This window comes from Phyllopteryx taeniolatus, chromosome 1 (genome assembly GCF_024500385.1).
Source record: "Phyllopteryx taeniolatus isolate TA_2022b chromosome 1, UOR_Ptae_1.2, whole genome shotgun sequence".
NCBI classification, from domain to species: Eukaryota; Metazoa; Chordata; class Actinopteri; order Syngnathiformes; family Syngnathidae; genus Phyllopteryx; species Phyllopteryx taeniolatus.
The window spans coordinates 15,491,394-15,512,858 of NC_084502.1; the positions used below are offsets into that span (position 1 = coordinate 15,491,394).

General features: G+C 41.3%; 1 protein-coding gene across 12 annotated transcripts in view; it reads right to left on the bottom strand.

Annotated features, from left to right (window-relative positions):
- huwe1 (HECT, UBA and WWE domain containing E3 ubiquitin protein ligase 1) overlaps window positions 1–21,465 on the bottom strand; it is a 64,851-nt gene that overhangs the window by 40,074 nt on the left and 3,312 nt on the right. For 5 of the 12 annotated variants that reach the window (XM_061774988.1, XM_061774950.1, XM_061774969.1 and 2 more), the window contains exons 2-32: window positions 16,471–16,520; window positions 16,227–16,276; window positions 16,061–16,128; window positions 13,057–13,155; window positions 12,537–12,743; window positions 7,903–8,055; window positions 7,747–7,809; window positions 7,513–7,590; window positions 7,370–7,417; window positions 7,102–7,270; window positions 6,919–7,019; window positions 6,639–6,789; window positions 6,435–6,562; window positions 6,219–6,359; window positions 6,033–6,138; window positions 5,820–5,927; window positions 5,634–5,735; window positions 5,450–5,530; window positions 5,223–5,329; window positions 4,901–5,078; window positions 4,734–4,825; window positions 4,435–4,655; window positions 4,259–4,316; window positions 4,009–4,185; window positions 3,651–3,896; window positions 3,321–3,454; window positions 3,116–3,228; window positions 2,859–3,032; window positions 2,535–2,751; window positions 2,326–2,448; window positions 2,017–2,254 (exon numbers count right to left, since the gene is read on the bottom strand). In XM_061774988.1, the coding sequence (XP_061630972.1) occupies window positions 2,017–2,254; window positions 2,326–2,448; window positions 2,535–2,751; window positions 2,859–3,032; window positions 3,116–3,228; window positions 3,321–3,454; window positions 3,651–3,896; window positions 4,009–4,185; window positions 4,259–4,316; window positions 4,435–4,655; window positions 4,734–4,825; window positions 4,901–5,078; window positions 5,223–5,329; window positions 5,450–5,530; window positions 5,634–5,735; window positions 5,820–5,927; window positions 6,033–6,138; window positions 6,219–6,359; window positions 6,435–6,562; window positions 6,639–6,789; window positions 6,919–7,019; window positions 7,102–7,270; window positions 7,370–7,417; window positions 7,513–7,590; window positions 7,747–7,809; window positions 7,903–8,055; window positions 12,537–12,743; window positions 13,057–13,155; window positions 16,061–16,105 (3,858 nt within the window). In that variant the 5' untranslated portion in view covers window positions 16,106–16,128; window positions 16,227–16,276; window positions 16,471–16,520. Of the gene's footprint in view, window positions 1–2,016; window positions 2,255–2,325; window positions 2,449–2,534; window positions 2,752–2,858; window positions 3,033–3,115; window positions 3,229–3,320; window positions 3,455–3,650; window positions 3,897–4,008; window positions 4,186–4,258; window positions 4,317–4,434; window positions 4,656–4,733; window positions 4,826–4,900; window positions 5,079–5,222; window positions 5,330–5,449; window positions 5,531–5,633; window positions 5,736–5,819; window positions 5,928–6,032; window positions 6,139–6,218; window positions 6,360–6,434; window positions 6,563–6,638; window positions 6,790–6,918; window positions 7,020–7,101; window positions 7,271–7,369; window positions 7,418–7,512; window positions 7,591–7,746; window positions 7,810–7,902; window positions 8,056–12,536; window positions 12,744–13,056; window positions 13,156–16,060; window positions 16,129–16,226; window positions 16,277–16,470; window positions 16,521–17,614; window positions 18,062–21,465 lie in introns of those variants that run through there. The other 7 variants (XM_061774908.1, XM_061774999.1, XM_061774959.1 and 4 more) reach the window with 7 other exon arrangements.

A 21,465-nucleotide genomic window follows, 5' to 3' on the forward strand; every position in this document is an offset into this window, starting at 1 on the left:
CCTTAACCCCCCCACCCCCGTCCCATGTATAATATTAAATTATGCTGCCGTTACGTTCAGTACGGCATTAATGAAAAGTCAAAAAACACAATACATAGAATACATGCATGCCTGTTATCCTTTGCTTTCATCTAAACATTCAGATGAAAGCAAATGATTATGTATTTTCAAATTATATAAAAGAAATAACCTCTTTAGTCAGCCACTGCTTTCTGCAGACAAACATCGTATTCACAGTAAATTATTTTGCAGATGTAACTACAGTCACTGTCAATCTTTATTATAACCAAAGCTACGGTATGCCAGTCAAGCCACTGTCATCGGCCTCATCAAAGACTGACGAGTCTGCATATTGACAGGAGCTGTGGTGCAGCCGACACAACCTGGAGCTGAACACGCTCAAGCCTGTGGAGATGACCGTGGACTTCAGGAGGCATCCTTTGCCACAGCTGCCGTTGAGACCTTCAGGTTCCTGGGAATTACAGTCTCTCAGGACCTGAAGTGGGCGATCAACATCAACTCCGTCCTCAGAAAGGGCCAGCAGAGGATGTACTGTCTGCGGCTTCTGAGGAAGCACAGCCTGCCACATGAGCTGCTGAGGCAGTTCTACACAGCCGTCATCGAATCAGTCCTGTGTTCTTCCATCACAGTCTGGTTTGGTGCTGCTACAAAAAAGGACAAACTCCAACTGCAACGGACAATCAAAACTGCTGAAAAGATTGTCGGTACCCCCCTACCCACCCTTGAGGACTTGCACGCTGCCAGAACTAAGACAAAAGAGTGCAAAATCCTCTCAGACCCTCCACATCCCGGTCACCAGCTCTTCGAGCTCCTTCCCTCAGGTAGGCGCTACCGATCAATGTAAACTAGAACTAGCAGACAGTCCAACAGCTTCTCCCCTCTTGGAATCAACTTCTTAAACAGCTAGCCTACAATTCCATTCCAATTTTTTTGTCTTGAGTTTGTTGTCACATTTCTGTCGGGCCAATTATACATACTCGTGCACTCACTGTAGTAGTCTGGCCACGCTGCACTATTTGCACATCTGTTGTTGACCAATACTGGCCACTCATGCCAGAGTAGCATCTGCCCCACTTGCACACTGACTGAGGAGTATCTGCAACATTTGCACAATCAACATTGTCCCAGATTATCGCACTACTCGTCACTTTAAACTGCATACACTCCTTGAAGTCTCGGCACCCTTTGCACAAGGGTCATTGCACCGGACTATTGCTATATTAGTCATTCAGACTGCTCGAAGTGCTAGAGGACTCTGCATCTTCTTGCACACTTGTCCAAAAAAAAAAACCATTTGTTCCAGCATTACCAGATAATGAGTAACCCTTTATTGCTCAGTGACTGTTTTTCTCAATGTCTTTATGTCTCAAAAGTGTTCTCTGTCAATTGACTGTCTGTTGTAGTACTAGAGCGGCTCCAACTACCGGAGACAAATTCCTTGTGTTTTTTAGACATACTTGGAAAATAAAGATGATTCTGATTACATAAGACTACACTACATCATGCATGGTCCAGTGCGATCAATGGAAAAGTTAGTCTAGAGCCCTTAGGTGTTTGAGTTTACCTTTCATATTAATTTGTATATTTATTTATTTATGTGAGGGATTGTATTTTTTGTTGCAATATTGTAATTTATTTTACGTTATTCGGTAAGTGTTCGTTTAACTTAAAACAAGCAAAGCAAACTACATCAGGACAACATTCTCCCCCTTCTTTCGAGGCGACTTCAAATAGTGTGCCGTGGTTGGCCACTTCCTTAGGGAGAGCGAGGAGGAGGGGTGGATGCGACCGCGTATAATTATTTTGCGTATTTAAAAGCGTTGTTTGTTAGTGGAAGCAGCAAACAAACATTACTGAGGTACAGAAAATAAATGGATCACATCAACAAATTAAGGGAATCCATTTTTATTTATTTAGTTAGTTTTTTTTAAATTTGATTTAACTCAATCCATGGACGTACAAGGTAAGTGAATGTCGCCTACAAGGAAAACTCACCTTCTGGGTAACTATGAGGAACCGAAGGGCACTGAACTGGGGAGTGGTTGGCGTGACACCAGGCATTTTAGCTGGCAGGGAGTGTGGAGAGTCCAGCACAGTGCTTGGATTCACCATCTTCTCCACCAGCATCAGCCAAGCATCCAGGAACTCTCCTGTTCCATCTGGTAGCTCCGTATGCTCCAGGCCCTCAGACACAGGAACTTTTCCACCCATTGACAGGGCCCAGTTGAATGTTCTACAAAAGAATTAAACAATGAAATTTATGTTATACTAAATACAATCAGTACGAACAAAGAAATAACTTACTCAAATAAGGCATCGTGTCCACCAGAGCAGAAAAACTTTTGCAGCATGAGGTGGTATGGGTACTTTCTCTCATCAAACAACATAGGAGATGTGAAGCCAACGGAGCAGATGAAGAAAGTGAGTCTGCAAGATGCAGAGCAAAAGAATACAAATATGAAACACTCCATGACCACTTGTTAAGTTACATAATATATTTAATAAAGTCTTACCTGAATCGAGGGGTGGGTGTGTATGGTGGGGGCTGCCAACTGAGACCCTTGGTGAGGAGCTTTGTGAGAGCAGAGGCAGTTGCTCGGGCAGCAGGTGTGGGTGTAGTGCCTGTGCTCGTGGCATGGTGGGAACGACGTTGACGCACTGGGGAGCCGACACACAACTTCACCAGCAGGCCAAAAAGCTCAGCAAGTGCCCTCCCTAGCCGAGATGATGCTGAAAACAGACAAGACGTTTGTTCGAGATGATATACTTATTACAGCAAAGCTCAAACGGAGCAGCTTTGATACATAACTTGATATGTGCTATGAAAATGTGCTTGCCAGAGAGGAGGGGTTTAATTTGTTTAATGCGTGTGGCCATTGCTGGCGTAAGCTTGGACTTGGCCTTAGGGTCTGTTGAGGTGGGTTCGTCTGTCTCCATGGGAGCCAAACTATCTCCATCTAAACCCATGCCTTCCAATAGTCCTCCACTAGAAGACTCCACTGCCTCAGACTCTGTTGACAAAAGTAGATGAGAAGGAAGTGTTTTTCCAAGAAGCGAACACTAATTTATTCGTAACAGAATTAAATTATGTTACCAGTCTTTCTGGACCCAGGGGTTGTCGTACTTGCAGTATTACTAGAGGGTTTATCCTCTTTGGGTAAGAGTTTCTGCATGTCTGCTTGCCCAAACTCACAGCCTGAAGGCAGACTGTTGAAGACAAGGTAATATTTGATATATATGTAACAAGAGGGTAATAACGGTTGGTAGTGGTGCAATTAAGTGCATAATTTAAATTATACCTGTTAGGTGTGCAAAGGGAGAGCAGAACAGTACTCTCCCATACCAGTGAACAGTAGAGCTGACTCAGCTTGTTGAGAACACTCAAGCCCAACTGGGATCCCCACTGATTGACTGAGATTGCCCTTATCTCACTCTGTAGAAAAACACAGACAGACACATTCAGAGAATAACAACACTATTTGACCGACACAAAATCTAACAATTTTCAGCAATAGTTTGCTATTGAAACAGATGAATAAATTGACATGGGCAGAGGGGCATTGTACTCAGCAGTTTCGTAAACATCACAGAGGGTATGGGATGAAATTAACTCTGAAATCAGTATTTACCTGTCCTACGCGGCAAGTGTGGACAAACATTAGGATGTAGGCATGCGCTGCAGTCAGCGCATGTAGCAGTGGCGTTGCACGAGCTGACAATGTGGCGTCAGTAACATGGCCAGCATTGGCCAGCTCCCTCAGAAGCACAGATCCACCGGGAACCTCAATTGGCCGATGTAGGGGCTCCAGAGATGTTAGAATAGTATCAAGTTGGCACAATCCCTCCTGAAGTACTTTAGGCTCATGCGAGAGAGTCTTAATAAATGAAATGAGAAACACAAGTATGCTCAGAGTGCTAGTTGAAATACAGTTAAATTATTGCATTCTGCTCCTAGAATAGAAAGTAAATAAGTGACTTTCTACTCACCAAAATGGATTTACATACACCAGCAACAGCTTGGCAGGCTGCTGAGGTGGGAAAATCTATGGGTAGGTTGGGCAAGCCCAGAATAGAGACAAGAGGTAGTAGCCCCTTCTGGTTCACAAACTCCTGACAGTGGTCATCCGTTGTATTGTTGCTAAGTATGGATTCTACAAACTTCATCTAGAAAACGTGCATCACGTGTCAGTGATTGTTTTACAGGTGAAATAAAAATTCTGCGAAAGACTCCACTCACCACATTCAAAATGTAATCCATTAAAGGAATAGGTATCCGCTCCTCTGTTCCCACCACCCTGAAAGAAGGTATGCATTAAAATGACAAAGAGTGACTTAAACTGAATTTTAAAACTATCATTACAAAAAGGTATATCAGAGCTGTTGCTCTACTGTGATATAAACCCAGTGTCATACAGTTTAAGTGGCACTGACTGTCTGTTGCTCTCTGCTTCCCCCTGCTGCTGGCTAAATGTGTGGAGGGCCTCCTCTTCCTCTTCATCCTCACTTGAAGCTTCTTCAGCAGCATGGCTGGAGCGTGCTGGTGGCACAGCCACCGTACCATCAGCTTTCTGGATAGACGGTTTCTGGCAGATGTACTCGGGAGCTCGGCCCAAATTGCAAATCTCCTCCAGTAACTATAACAACAATTCAACTTCTATTAGAATTTCAAATCATGGGGCAAAACAGAAACAAGCTTAGAAGCTAAAAACTACCTTAATGATTGCAGTAGTGGCATCTGTCTTTAAAGTTGGTTGGTGTCTCATTAATTCATCTACAGCACTTCCCAAATTGGATGCAGTGTCCCCTGCAGGGAGAAAAATTTATCACTCAAGGAGGCGACTAAGACACCTAAAAGAAAAAGCGCCACAGGACAACTCACCCAGTGGATCAGAACTCCGTCGCCGTCGCATAGCAGGCAGGTAGTCAGGGGACAAGAGCACTTTGAAGAGGCGCTCAAAGGGCTGACACTGAACGAAGGAGAGGAGGCCTCTGGCATTCAGGCACAAGGCACTGAACACATTAGGGAGTGATCCCAAGACCTCACGTGTAGCAGGAACCTAATAAAGGTTAACCCAAAGGAATACATGGTAAAGGAAATCTGACGACAGCATGCACTCAAACATAGCCCCAACTACTTTAAGCCTCTTTTGAGCTGGCTAAAACATTTTTTTTTTGCCTCAAAGAAAGTTGTCAAAACTCACATCTTTGATGAGAAGGGCATGGAGCATAACATCAGTGAGACCATTGTCCTGCAGGGAGGAAAGCAGAGATGGCTCCTGGAACACAAACACCGTCACAACCTCGGTTGCTAAAAACCCAAAGGGACAGGAAAAAAAAAAGCAACTGCATTATTATATAACAATGACAACACAAACTGTACTTTCCAGGAGACTCAAGTTGTTCTTCTGAAGTGCTAACATGAACTCACCAAGAAGGAACAATGAGGGTCCATAGTATTCTGCATTACTGATGATGTGTTTGAGTGAGGTAGGCAAGGATCCATCCATAACTAATAAAAAAATAAGAGCCAACACAGAAAGATCAGCAGCAATAAACTGCATGCAAGAGTCTTCAGTAGATGGGTCTCGATGAAGAGGATCTCAATGACTCACCATGGCGGATGCCATCAGAGAATGCAGGGTCTTGGATGGCTTTCTTCAGGAAATTTAGCATTGATTTTAACAGAGCCGCTCTCTGAGGAATACATTGCATGCCTATAGAAAGGGTCAGACAAATAGTTTAATATTTCAAAAGTGTGTATGTGTTTCATTATATATTACAATGGAACGTGTGTCGACCTGCACGGGGCGTGTTTGCAGTGCTGCTCTGTGCTCTCTGCTCCACCTCTGGTCTGGAAGCAGATGACGTTGATGGCCCAGGACTGCTTTCCATGGCAACCTCAGATGCTGTTAAATTTAATTATAAGATATTGTGTTAAATGTAATACAAATCATGAATACCTTGAATTCCTATATTCCATTTTGAAAAGGTATTCAATTCAGCTGACTTACTCTCCATGTCTGTGTCCATTTCTTCCGACTCTACAACAGGCCTTGGCCTTCGTATCTTTGGCTTAATGACAAATGGGCACTCTTTCCTCGACAGGTCCACCTCATGCTACGTGTGTTGAAGAGGAATAGTTAATTATGGATATTTAGATTTCAAACATTCTTCATGTCAAACCCGTGGAACCTGACCTCTAGTCTGCAGATGAAAATGGAAAGGCCACTGTGTGACTGGAAGGCAGCCATGTCGAGGTTGGTGATGAGGTCTACGACGCGAACCGCTCTTGTAACAAAAGTGATCTGGTCCTGCTCGTCACCCAGGAATTTGATCACCTGGCAAAGTAAAATGATGCTGTATAAAAAGGGAAGCACTGATAAGAGATGTAGGTACACAGTGGCAGTGCATACCTTTAAGAGGGCTTCCATCATTCCACAAGAGACAAGGGCTTCACCCCCAGCATCATAGCTGGCCAAATGATAGAGGAAAGAGAAGAGTGCAGTGGCAAACTGATGTGGGTAAGGTTCCATCAAAGGATCTGGGTATGAGAGGTTAAACATTAAGACTACTGTGTACGGGGTGTGAATCCAACAGCTACCAAAACGGACACTCACCAATCATTGCTTGTATACAGTTGCGCACCAATACAGGCAAAAAACCATGGTAGGAAGCGGTGCCGGTACAGTCAATGATGTTGGAAAGTTTCGGTGTTCTCTCCAAATGGACAATGGACGTTAAAGTGCGCAGAGATGCTGCCTTGATATCCTGAAGACCAACAACATCTTTGAAACTAAAGTTCACTGGTAATTTATTAATTCCTTCATGTCTTGTCATAGGGGTTTGATTGGGGGGGGGGGGCAATAATAATAATAATAATAACCATCTGTCACTTACCACAAGTTGTTTGTCTGTAATCTGTAATACATCTACCAGCTCCTCTATCAAGCCGTTATACAGAATACTATTGGTGGACTCGCCAAGTGCATTTGAATACACTGCAAAGACAGAAAAACAGCTTCTATAAATTGAAGGTCCGTTTAGACTGTTCTTAATCTGAAGTGCGTAGTCTCAACACACCCAGTATAGAGATGGCATGCAGTCTGGCCTGCACGGCCTGCAGCCTCTTCTTGTGATTTGAAAAGCCATGAGCCAGACGAATGTGTGTGAAAAGCAGCGTCTGCTTGTCTTTAGGTATGTTGTACAACACAGTTAGTGACTCCATAATCTCAGATGGACTGTCTGAAATCTGAAAAAAAAAACAAAACAAAAAAAAAAAGTCGATTAAGATAAAATACTAACGGTACATTATCAGTCCTGTGTTGATGTAATTCCAATCAGTGCATACCTTGTCAAGTTGCTCAATATGGATATAGTGTAGTGTGTTACTGCTTGTCTATTGGAAATAACCAGAGACATGCATAAAATAGACAATGCCATCTACAAAATATATTTTTTTAATCATCTTGCAAAGAGGTTATTCGTCTTTACCTTGCGCTCCACTTTGACCTCAGGACCTGGTTCAGCATAAAACTCAAAGTGCAGTGTGGTGGCACTGGGAGGGTACTTCTGGTCAAGCACCATCAGGAGGCAGTATTATGGGGTTGGGGGGGATATAAATTACTGCTTAACAAATCTCAAATTTCGTACATTTTATTTATAAATCATTAATTTATTTTAGAATCTTTAAACAGAATTATAAACAGATAATTTACAGATTCTTACCGTCATAAGGAGATCCCTGCAGCACTCAGCCAGGCCAAAGCCATTTTCCTTCCCCCCCCAGCTCTAGGGAAGTGACCAAAGAGACAAAAATGCTACTTTTTCATTCAAGGGACTTCTTGAAACATTCCATCAACAAAGCATTAACATGTACTCAACCTCGGCCAGATGTTGCAGACGTGCCAGGAGTGGGGTTCGTTTGTCAGATCCCAGTCTTGTGATGTAGTTGGAACGCTTACTGAACACATAGAGGAGGTTCAGCACTGACAGGACCACTTGCATGTCACATGATGCCAACAAGGTTGTTAAGTGCTGTAAAGGAGAAACAGAACATAAATTAGTTTTTCGTATTGGTTATTTTGACAAGTGCATGATTCGTGATAACTGCAGGGAACGATAAAAGAAAATCAGCTACGATACATCACAAGTGAAGAAAAAAAATGTGCAAACGCAAAAAAAAAAAAAAAATATTCATTCATTTTCCGTACCGCTTATCCTCACTAGGGTTGCGGGCGTGCTGGAGCCTATCCCAGCTGACTCTGGGTGAGAGGCGGGGTACACCCTGTACTGGTCGCACTCACATTCACACCTACGGGCAACTCAGAGTCTTCAATTAACCTACCATGCATGTTTTTTGGGATGCGGGAAGAAACCGGAGTACCCGGAGAAAACCCACGCAGGCACGGAGAGAACATGCCAACTCCACACAGGCAATGCCGGATTTGAACCCGGGTCCTCAGAACTGTGAGGCAGATGTGCTAACCAGTCTTCCACCGTGCCGCCCAATCAAATATTAAATACATTAAAATATGTAGTATCATAAATATCTCATTTGCATAATTTCATAGAAAAAGAAACAGCTAAATATTACATAAATTCATTATAATTCAAAAGGTTTTCTAATCACAGTACCTCTTAAATAAAAAGTGTATTTTCACAGCAAGTCATACGCTTAAAACGGTAAATTTTTGGAGGTTGTCAGCACTTGATTTGTAAACAAAGATGTACAGTGTCGCGTGTTTTTGCTCTTCATAAAAAAAAATATTAAAAAGGAGAACGTTTTGATGCAGTGTTTAACACTGACATTCACATTAAAAACTAACGCAGTGTTTAACACTGACATTCACATTAAAAACTAACTCATCAGCAAGTGCACATTTGCAATGACATCGTTGTCTGTCAACCATTGAATTTCACTACGTGATGTTGGCAAATCGATACTGTACCACAAGATAAAATTACAATATAGTGACATCAATGTCATCTTCTCTCTCTTTGATGTCATATATGATGCAATCAACTAGTTTCACAATTTTTTTCAAAATTTTGTACTGGTTTTCAAAACATCCATTCGTTTTTGTACTATAAAACACGACTGCCAGTCATTTCCCAGAATCGATAAACGTTCATCCGAAGTAAAATGGGTTCAACAGATGGCAAGGAGTATGTGTGCATAATTATTAGGAAAGTATTTCGACCATAATCATCACTTTTAGGCATATTTCCTAGCTCCCAGCTGGATAAACCTTAATGTCTAATGGATTTAAGCATAGGAAGTGTTGTGTAATGAGTGTGGGTGTGGCCAAGGAGATCAACACCCTATGTTAAGGTGCGCGCAATTATTAGCTTCCTTTCTTTAGCCAAAACGGGCCAAGAGAGAGATTTACCTGACTCTGCAAAGTCAAAATTGATCAAATATCTCTCAGAGGGATGCAGCACGGTGTGATAACTGACCCATCAAAAATGTGTCGCAAATAGTCAACAAAGTCGCAAGAAACGTGTTGAGAGAAAAAGACGCACATTAACTGCCAAGGAGTTGAGAAGAGTCACGTTTGAAGCTACCAGGAACCAATGAGCTTCAAGTTCTGTCATATTTCAGAACTGCAACCTACCTTGAATACCTCAAAGTACAAGATGTTCAGTGTTTAGCGAAATGGCCAATTTAATAAAAGCTGAAAAACGACCAAAACCGAACAAGACACACAAGCTCAAGCGTCTGGACTGGGCCAAGAAATATTTGAAGACTGATTTCTCAAAGGTTTTATGGAGTGATGAAATCAGGGTGACTCTTAACGGACCAGATGGATAGGCCCGTGGCTGGATCACTAACGGGCCCGACTTCGACTCAGACGCCAGCATACTGTAGGTGTGACACTGGTATGGGCTGGTATTATTAAAGATGAGTTGGTTAGACCTTTTCGGGTTAAAGATGGGCTCAAGATGAACTCCTAAACATTGTCAATTTTTAGAAGACACTTTCCTCAGGCAGTGTTGCAGGAAGAAGTCTGCATCTTTCAAAAAGACTGATTTTTCTGCAGGACAATGCTCCATCACATGCATCCAAGTACTCATCTGCGTGGCCAACGAAAAACTGACGGCACGGGCCCCTTCCTCACTTGACCTGAACCCAACTGAGAACTTAAGTTCTTAAACGGGAGCTATACAGTGAAGGAAAATAATACACCTCTTGGAACAATGTCTGGGAGGCTGGGGTTTCTGCTGCACAAAAACTTGATCGACTACAAATCAAGAAACTGACAGAATCCATGGATGGAAGGCTTATCACCATTATTGAAAAGAAGGGTTGTTACAGTCCCCTCCAAAAGTAATGCAACGGCGAGGTTGATTCCTTTGTTTTTGTTGTATACTGAAGACATTTGGGTTTCAGATCAAAAGATGAATATGAGACAAAAGTTCGTCATTCTGAACTTTTTTCTTTTATTTCATGGTATTTACATCTAGATGTGTTAAAACAACTCAGGACAAAGCACCTTTTGTTTGAACCCAGCCACTTTTCAAGTGAGCAAAAGTATTGGAATGTGACTGATGGCTGTTTCTAGTTGTTCAGATGTTACATTTCAGACCGATTGCGTAAACATAAGATAGTGCTTGTTTTTGGCTTCGGGTTTAACGTGAAAACTGCATTTGCTGTTAAGCAAACGAAGAACAGAAAACTGTCTATGGGAGAAAAGCAAACAATTTTCAAGGTGTGAGAAGGAGGGAAATTGATCAGAGCTATTCCACAAACACTGGGCATAACCAAGACAACAAATTTGGAATGTCCTGAAAAAGAAAGAAAATAACTGGTATGCTGAGCAACAGACATCGAACAGGTCGGCCAAGGTTATCAACGGCAGTTGATGACAGAAACATTGGGAGAGCTGTGAAGAAACGCCCAAAGACAACAGTCAGTGACATCACCGCCGACCTCCACAGGGCAGGGGTGGAGGTATCACAATCCACTGTTCGAAGAAGAGTTTGAGAGAAGAAGTATACAGGCCATACCACAAGATGCAAACCACTCATCAGCAAAAAGAACAGGAAGGCCAGATTGGATTTGGCAAAGATGTACAGAGATGTGCCACAAAAGTTTTGGAACAAGTTTTACGGACTGATGAGACCAAGATTAACCTCTACCAAAGTGATGGAAAGGCCAAATTATGGAGAAATAAAGGATCTGCGCATGATCCAAAACACACAAGCTCATCTGTGAAGCATAGTGGAGATAATATGATGGCTTGGGCTTGCATGGCTGCTTCTGGAACAGGCTCACTATTCTTTATTGATGATGTAACTGATGGTAGCAAGTCTACAAAACCATTTTGTCTGGCAATTTACAGAAAAATACATTTAAACTAACTGGGAGAAGCTTCATCATGAAACAAGACAATGATCCAAAACACACTGCCAACACAACAAAGGACTTCACCAGGGGGAAAAAGTGGAGGTCTTAGACTAGCCAAGTCAATCACCAGACCTTAACCCAATAGAGCATGCATTTTATCTCCTGAAGAGGAGACTGAGGGGGGAAACCCCCCCAGAAACAAATAAGAACTGAAAGAGGCTGCAGTAAAGGCCTGGAAATGCATTTCAAATGAAGAATGCAACAGTCTGGAGAAGTCAATGGGTCCCAGACTTGATGCAGTTATTGCAAGTTAGGTTTGTGCCACCAAATGTTAAATGTTATTCATTTAATTTAATAACGTCTGTTCCAATACTTTTGCTCACTTGAAAAGTGGGTCTCTTCAAACAAAAGGTCCTCTGTCCAGAGTTGTTTCACACATGTATGATGTAAATACCATGAAATAAAAGTTGGAATTCTGAACTTTTGTCTCATATTGATCTTTTAATCTGAAACCCAAACGTCTTCAGTATACAAAACAATTGACCTTTCCATTCCAATACTTTTGGAGGGGCCTGTGTATTGGTCATTTTTTAATATATATATATCAGTTTCCATCATAAAGTTTTGAGTTGTTCATTTATAATTCTCACTTAAACATGAAAATAAAAAAGTGAGATGGGAAAATGTAGTACAATAACCATGCAGTACAATAAGAGTTTTACCACAATTTCCTTGGCCCCATGGTGGCTTATTCAGCAGTCGTAATCAATAGAGAAGCAAAAAAAATTTCTATGGCTGCTAAATAAGTCACCATGGGATCAAAGAAAGTGTGGTGGAACTTTTAGTCATACTGACCTGCTTTTATTTTAAAGGCCTGACTTTTAACTGGCTGCGTTGCACCAATGTTGCTCCAACTTGCCTGAGTGTTGCCGAGCAGACCGGGAGAGTTTATTTCTTTGAGTTGTTAAAAAATAACAGCTTGAACGTAAACCTTTAGGTATTCTCTATAAAATGTGTGTGACTCTTGAGACGTATTAATTGGATTTACACTATTTCCTCTGATAACTATTGCTTTGTTTTTTGTAGAATTCGGTTTTGTTCATAGAACAGACTAATCACGAAAACCGAGGTTCCACTGTATGTTGAAAATATTCTGACCAAAACGTACCTCTATGGAGCTGTAAAGGTGCCTGGAGAAGCTGTACTCAATGAGCAAAGCTGTGAAGTTGAGCACTGCCAAAAGCAGGGCTTTGAGCTGGCTGTTGTCTGGCCGGTCACACACTAGCAGCCATGACATATTCTCCACTGTCTGGCCTGCATCACATAGAATGCCATCAAAGCGGTCCAGCAGATCCACCCAGTGGTACAACTCACACTATCAAGGACAGACAAGGAGGAGGTTAACAACCTTTGACTCCAGTAATCAGAATCATCTTTATTTGCCAAGTATGTCCAAAAAAACAAACAAGGAATTTGTCTCCGGTAGTTGGAGCTGCTCTAGTACGACAACAGACAGTCAATTGACAGAACACTTTTGAGACATAAAGACATTGAGAAAAACAGGTTGTCAAAATGATACAAATTCTATCAGTTTGTATCAAAATTTAACCACTCTGTCAAAAATTATTGGAATGCAACTGTTCAGTATGGCCTTTCCGTTTCCAAAGAAATGACTGCTTGAGACTTACCTTGCCAATATTCCAGGTCTTGATGTGCTGTAGTTCAACAAGGAGTTGCTCATCATTGCATGCTTTCAGCTTGTCTATGAGTATCCTACAGTCAGCAGGCTGCGGATTAAGAATGGTCAGAATGTTAAGACTAGGCTTTACACGATCAGGATTTTTGGGACCGATCACCAATCAGCAAGTTTTTAAAAAACGATAACAGATCACCGATCCGATCACAAGATGGAGCAATGTGTCTATTTACATGACTTGTTCATTTATTGTATATACTTGTGTACTGCATACTGTATCCATCCATCCATTTTCTGTACAGCCTATCCTCACAAGGGTTGTGGGCGTGCTAGAGCCCATCCCAGCTCAAATTATTCTCTTAAAATTTTAGACAAAAGTTAAAACACCAATGACCTCTAGGGGGGTATTCAAGGATTGGCGACTGACTTAAGTAATAAGTAGATGTGTTTTTTCACCGACAAGATTGAAAAAAACTTTATTGGCCGTCAGATAGTTACAGTGCTGCGCAACAAGACGCGTGACAAGGCTAAAAATAAACTAGCTTTTGGATTCATACGCGACGAAGATGCGGAGTTAAATGTCTTGTGCGGAGCCGATCGATGACGTCATTGATTGCATCGGCGACTTCTGACATGAAAGCCGATCAGCATAAAATGCTAATTATCGGCCGATACTGATAACGCTGGTCAGATCGGTGTAAAGTCTAGTTAAGACTGAGCACATCGATCACTTTTGCTTCTTTCCCAAACAGTACAAATTACTTGGGGCAACACAAAATGCCAAATGGCTAACTCGGCATTTCTATTTCCTAACCTCTGTAATCATTTCACCCTCCTGGGACGAGGAACAATACAAACATACTAGTGGCATTTTTTAACAAAATGTCTATCCATCCAGCCATTCTCTGTACCACATATCCTCACTAGGGTTGCGGGTGTGCTGGATGCTATTCCAACCGACTCTGGGCGAGAGGCAAAATATGCCCTGAATTGGTCGCCAGTCGATCGCAGGGCACATATAAACAAAGCTGGAAATATTCACAATGCTCTAACATCAAGTTTGCTAGAGTAAAGCTTTTAAATGACTTTTTGTCAACTCAAGTACTCTAATAGAGTTAGATTGATCGTACTTTATGCATCCCTGCTAATTTTTGGGCATCTCAAGATGCGGGACGCACATCAAACGAGATCCCTATGTATGTATATAAAATTGTACATCTATATACAGTATATGTATGATATATACTGTCATGGAAAAAAAATATTAGACCAATGTTTTTTCAGTTTCTTGTTCCTTTAATACCTGGTACCACCAAAGTTATTTTACCTGAAGAATACAAAAGCTTAATTGTATTATTAATATAATGTTGGTTATTATCAAGAAAACGATGGAAAATGGCTTAAGCTAGATATCAGCTCTTATATTAAACTCTTATGAGCTATTTTCTTTGTCATTATATTTGTACAAACAACGGTACCTTCAGTTGCAACTGACAAAGGGGTCTAATACTTTTCCATGACTATATTAATTATTTCTATTTCTATATTTACACATACTTTATTCGTACATAATACTGTGTATTTCAAGCTTTTCCCCCCCAGCTTTTAGTGTGCAGTATTCTTGTATTTGACTGCATATCATTTCTCCCATTGTAAGCAATAAATTTTGCACCCAACTCAGTGCAGTGCTATTTATTGATCGCGTATGGTGCCACGACACTCAAAAAGTGTACCTTTTTGCACTTGCACTTTTTGCAGTGGTTTTCCTTCTGCGGGATTTTTTTATTCTTCTCAAACTCCCCAATTTTCCGGAGTGGTCTCCGACAATGAGTGTAGCCTGTATCCGGGTTGGAGCGCACCTAGCTGGGATTCCGTGCGGCGCACACCCATGCTAAGTCGTCTCACACTATCGATACTATTGATCTCCTGCTGGTAACACTGAGTCTCGTGTGCATCGAATGCAGAGTTTCCCTAACAGGACAGGAGAAGCCACTGCATAACACTGACCTTGCTCACATAGCCTCATGAGCTGCAGACCCTGGTGGCTAACGAATGCTAACTTGTCTGCAGGAGCTAGTCTGCAGTTTGAAGCCATTTAAAATTGAAGGGTCCCATATTTTGGCTATTTAGACTTCCATAGTGACTCCCTAACATGGACTTAGTATAAAAGTGTCAATTTCATTTCAAGAAACACCTTGGTTTTGTCATACGAGTGTCCAGAAAAGGCCCCTCCGACATCGACTTCTGTTTGACCCAGTTTTGGAGCTGCTTTGGCAAAATGTGTCCCCTTTAGCTCTCCCAGGTCCTACACAATAGTGCGCACACAACTTGTCGGAAGACAGGCAGTCATTGGCTGATTGTCGGCTTTTTGGGTACTTGCCTTTAAGACACCGTATAAATTGAGCGCCTTTGCATAAATTTTTGTTTTCTTTTTTTAAACTATTGGAACTAAAAAAATAATTTAAAAAAGTACCTTGCCATTTTTTTGGGGGTGGGGGGGTCAAAATACCTCTAATTGGTGCAACAATACTATAGAGCAGGGGTGTCAAATTCATTTTTGTCACGGGCCACATCACAGTTATGATGTACAGGGCCGTACGACTGTGGACCCATATAAATGAAAGATTACCTCATGTACTGTAATTACAGTATGCACAACACATTGATGAATAACCAGTTTTGAAATCAGAAGCCTATAAAAACATGTTTTTCAACTATTACATTTCTTTTCAAAGGGGGATTGGCAACAAAGAAATGCTTGCAAATAACTCAATGGTATTACACCAGAACACAATTAGCGATTTTGATTTGCTTTCGCGGGCCACATAAAATGATGTGGCGGCCCGGATCTGGTCCCAGGGGCCACCAGTTTGACACATGCTATATAGAGCATCAAATGTCACCAAAATGGTGTTGTGCGCCTAACATTTAATGCAGCTCAAGTCAGCACTGGTGTTAGTAGAAATCGTCACACAGAAATGATCAAGCATACTCACAGCTTCTGTAGGGGTTTTCTTTAACTTGCTTCTGTCCACCTTCATGGTTGGTGATCTAGTTGAAGCTCCTGTTGAAAAGTGCGTATTAGTAACAATTACATTTGAAAGATACAGCACTATTGTTTTTCAACACATAATCATAAAATAACATTACACATATACGTACAGAGGAGTATTTGGAAACATCAGCTTAACAGCATTTTTGAGTCACTTCACCTGGAAGAGGGCAGCAAAAAGCAAACTAAGAACATTAAGCTGCAGGTTTAAACTCTACAGTGTTACTCTATAAGGATGTTTTCCTCTAATGAAGCATAAATCTATAGACTCACCGGAAAAACAATTTACGAATCTCAGAATGTTTACCAATCGCATCCAATAAAAGTACAGTGGATGTAATGAGATATACGTACAGTGTATGACTTGGAAACGGCCGCTTAACGGCATGTTTGAGTCACTTCACCTGGAAGAGGGTAGCAAAAAGCAAACGAAGAACATTAAGCTGCAGGTTTAAACTGTACAATGCTGCTGTATAATTATCTCTTGCTCTAATGAACCATACATCTAGAGACTTATTGGAAAAACAATTTCCTAATCTTGGAACGTTCACCAATCACTCAACTTGCGAGAGCAGTGAGTGTTGCTGAGGAAAAAAAATTGTTAAAACAATGTAGCGATGTATGACAATATGATAAAAGGTGATTATTGTTTTTAAGTGACTGTTGGGAGTCATTTAGCGATTGACTACTCATCACAAAGCAAGCTCACAGCGAGTCCATTAGCCGGTGACTAGCTAGGAACACGGAGCGACCGGTAAAACAAGACGTGATACGGCGCCTTCGGTTGGCCTCGGATTTCCAATGACGTTTGTTGCACTGGCCGAGTGGTATGGTTCCAAACTAAATGGCTGCTCTCTGACGACTTCACCGCCACAATCATAAACCCTTAAACGCTGACAGCTCAAAGTTGGAGCTAAGTGTCTAGCTACTGAGTTAGCATGCTAACACCAGCGTGATGCTAAATGTTAACACTTAGCGAACGTATATGCAGCCGTTACAAATGCCAAAAGGGTTACAAAAACATCAGGCACGACAAACATGCCGGGTAGTCGCTTTGGTCCACATTCAAGGCACGAGCAATTAAAGCACACGGCAACATTTGCTGCGGAGTTGCTGTTAGCCTGTGCCGCTTTCAAGTGTCTAGATACACACTTCAAAGCGTTCAAATAGCCCAAAATGCGTACAAGTCGGCCAAATCGCACGTAAGACTAGCGTGTGCTTAGCCTGGAAATAATCTGCCACAAAACCTGTCTTTTTCTTCAGCCATCTAAATCGTTGGGCTGTCAATCCACAACTCGGAGATCCAGCACAGTCCTGACCTGACTCTTGACTAATTTAGGTCGGGGCTGCGCAGGCCGAGAAAAAGCCCGCAGTTCCTTCTCTGGTCCCGTCTCGCCTCGCGGCAACACCAGTACGCGGGTGGCCGCTACGATTACATGCGGGAACGTGAAACAAGTGCGGCGGGCGAACGTGCGTTTGCCACGGTTCCGTTTCTTACCCCGACAATTATCAGACAGTCGTAGCACGCGCTAGCTGCTGGCTACAGCTAGTGAGCACGAACGCGTACAGCAACTCGCTGAATCATTGTCGTCACACTGACACACACTTTCTTTGGCTTCTCACTTGGCGTGCGTTCAGGGGAGAAATACACGAGCGACAACCATGGGCTTGGCTTCAGGAAATAACCGTGATTGTTCGTACGTTGTGTGTGGATTGTTTTTTGTTTTGTTTTTTTTTTAAACCAAGAGTGACGTTGCCCGCGCGTGAACATAGCATAGGGCAGTGTCGTTTGGTTAGTGTGCATAAAGTGAGCAATGACAAGGCTCTGATTAGACCAGGAGTGTCCAAACTTTTCCCCCTCTAAGGGCCGCACACAGGAAAATTGAAGGATGCAAAGCCCAGTTTGAAATGATTCGCCTTCATTTATGAAACACGGTAAAACTAATATATCCGAGAATATTACAGTATATATTGTTTATAAATTGTAGGTGTCACAATCAATTCACAAGTATTTGATATTAATTGAAAACAATTCTGACAATCAATAAATCGTTTAGCGCCACTGTTTATCTTAAAATTGTCCAAGTCCTCTGATTTCAGCCTCTCAACAGTAAATATTCTGATTTGTAGTCCTTAATGAAAGCAGACTGATTACATTTTGTCCATCCATCCATTTTCTGAGCCGCTTCTCCTCACGAGGGTTGCGGGCATGCTGGAGCCTATCCCAGCTATCATCGGGCAGGAGGCGGGGTACACCCTGAACTGGTTGCCAGCCAATTGCAGGGCACATGCAAACAAACAACCATTTGCACTCACAGTCACACATACGGGCAATTTAGAGTCTCCAATTCATGCATGTTTTTGGTATGTGGGAGGAAACCGGAGTGCCCGGAGAAAACCCACGCAGGCACGGGGAGAACATGCAAACTCCACACAGGCGGGGCCGGGGATTGCACCCGGGTCCTCAGAACTGTGAGGCTGACGCTCTAACCAGTCGGTCACCGTGCCGCCGATTACATTTTGTTTTTAATTAAAATAAGACATTTGCAAATACAAGCTTTTATTTCGGAAAACAATCAACATTTTGGCCTAGCATTGTCTGACTTGTTACGGGACCAAATAAGTAACTGAATCCTAATTTGTGTTTGTGCATTTTTTGCAGTCAATTTGAAATGTCCTGTTTTTGAACACATGTATACATATTTTTTTTCCCCAATTCATTGATTAATTAAAACAATTAGACAGATTAATGAATTATTAAAAATCTTTATTGGTTGCAACCCGACCATTGTTAGACCATCTATGGCGTTTCCATTATGTGTTAGCAGACTTCAATGGCAAAGTTATGTGGTTGTTTTTAATACACAAATGTAATTATCTTGGTTTTGTCTAGTTGAACAATAAACTTAAACTGGGAGTGCCATTAAACAGCTTTAAGTAGGGCTGCATGATTATGGCTAAAATAATCATGATTATTTTGATCAATATTGTGATCATGATTATTAATCACGATTATTCCTCATGCTTAGGGTTGGGCATCGTTTGAATTTGAGCGATTCCGGTCCCAATTCCGGTTACTCAGTTCGATTCCGGTTCCAAACAATTCTTGATTCCGATTCTTTTAGGGGGCTGGGTCAAAAAGGTTTGCATGGTTTAAATAAAGGGTGTCCAAATTAGGAACATCCATTTTCTTAGCGGCCTGCAGTATAGACTAAAATTAACATTTGACTCGGGGTTCTTTATAACCAGTATCAATATCAAACCTGTGAACTAAAAGGCAATGTGTTTGGAACTAACCCAATTGACTTAATACTCATTAATTAATGTTTCAGCTAAATATAGCATTGTTAAAATAATTATTTGGGACCGTTTTATCACGTCAAATGGCTTATGTGTGTAAGTTTTAACTTGACTTCCTGTTTTAACCTTGTAGCCTTTTATTTTGAAGGGTACGCACCGCAACTCAGCGACACCGGTGAATTTTGAAAATGAAAGTAATGGAACCAAATGCTATAAAATGTTGATTCCTTTACCTACCCACCGATGAGGCACAAGGTTAGTGTTTGTAATACTGCGAGACAACGGTTATGTAAATTTTGTCCCAATTCCTTGTGAAATTTTAGCTCAATGTTAAGCTTTTTGTTTTCCCCCTGTCATCGTCTCTTACGTTGGTTTGAAGACTAAAATAAATGTTAAAAACTATCAGTGAAAAAGTGCAACCAACCATTTACCTTGTTAGCTGCCTCAATGTTGGCACAGACATTTTATTGTTTTACACTCACCCAATTGAGTTCACTGAAGCTCCGTGCGGTGTAGGCTGAGGCTCGGAGCGGGAGGGAGCACGTCAGACTTCTACACATTGCGAAAGCCTCCTTTGCACAATATAATCTTATTCCATGTGTTGCACTGAGGCGAGTGGTCATTAATTTTGGCAAAGTTAAGACACACTTTTGTTCGCCGCCGCCGTTTGGCACAGGCATGTCTTCGTGCACGTTCTTCTACGTTGGTTTTCGCCAATCTTCTTCGGGGTCAGTGAACTATAAGGCATCGAAACTGGGAACCAAATTTTTAAAATTTGAAAGATTCCGAGAGAACCGGTTCCAATTGGTTCTCGATGCCAAACCCTACTCATTTTAGGGAACATTTTGTATTTTTATTGCACTACTTTTTAAACAATATGTGACAGTTTTCAGTTCAAAATGAAGCTTTAAGTAAGAATAAATTAAAAAAAAATGTACCCAAAAATTATATTTTAGCATGAGCTGACTGAATAAATTACTACTACTAAATTGCTATTACAAAGTTCAATCACAAATTGCTACTTAATGGAAGCTTGTTAATGCATAGAAGGCAATAACATTAAGCTGTGAGCACCGACTTTTCATTTGAAAATCCCTGTCGTCAAAATAGCGAATTGTCAAGGACAGTAAGTCTCTATTGTTCTGCTTGACCATTGGTCAGTAGTGCACAGTCACAAACTATAAAGAACTCAACAGTTATGATTTCCCTCTCTATTTACTCCAGGCGCTTTTTCATTGCGGTCTGGCCAGCCAAAAAGTTGAAGTCAAGGCAGCCGCAACATCGATTGTTAAGTGTCGTACATGCCGCCTCATGTGATATATGTTCCTATTATTATTTAGGTCATTATAAATAATTATTAGTGATAAGACAAATTGTGCCAAGGCTTCAAAGCGTGTCTAAAAATCCAGGAAGTAGTTTATAAAGCCCCTATCAATGTTTGTGATTCGCTAGAGGCAAATGACATCACTGATGACATACGAAGCCTCGTGGTTTCCTGAAGTGGTTAACGTAATGGTCCAATTAATGAACAGACGTGGGAAGAAGAAAAAACATGATGGATCCCTTGAAATTCTGTGTTAGTTGTAGTCTTAGAGCTCTGCCAATTTCCCAATAAAAAAATATGAGTGTTTATTCATGGAATCTGCTTGTTTTCCCCCCATGTATGGCGATGCTTTAAGTAGAGCTTTCCAAATAAGAGCACCCATTATCTGACTGTATGCAGTCAGAAGCTTCTTTCATTCCAATTCCAAGCTTTTGTTCTTCTTCAATTGGGTTTTGGAGTAATGACCTCATTTTAAAAAAAATGTTTTTTGTTGTTCTTGTCAGGAAAATTGTTTCATTTAGAAGTGCAGCGACAGCTCACAGAACTGAACATTGGCCAAATTGTATATTAGGAGTGTAATAAGATAAAAGTTTAATTTAAAAAAAATAATCGCTAATCACCTTTAGTACCGAGAGGCAGAAGTGCAAACCAATACAGGTAGAAAATTGTTTACATTTTCTTTTTTTAAATAAAATAAAAAGCATTCATAAACCCATAATCAATGT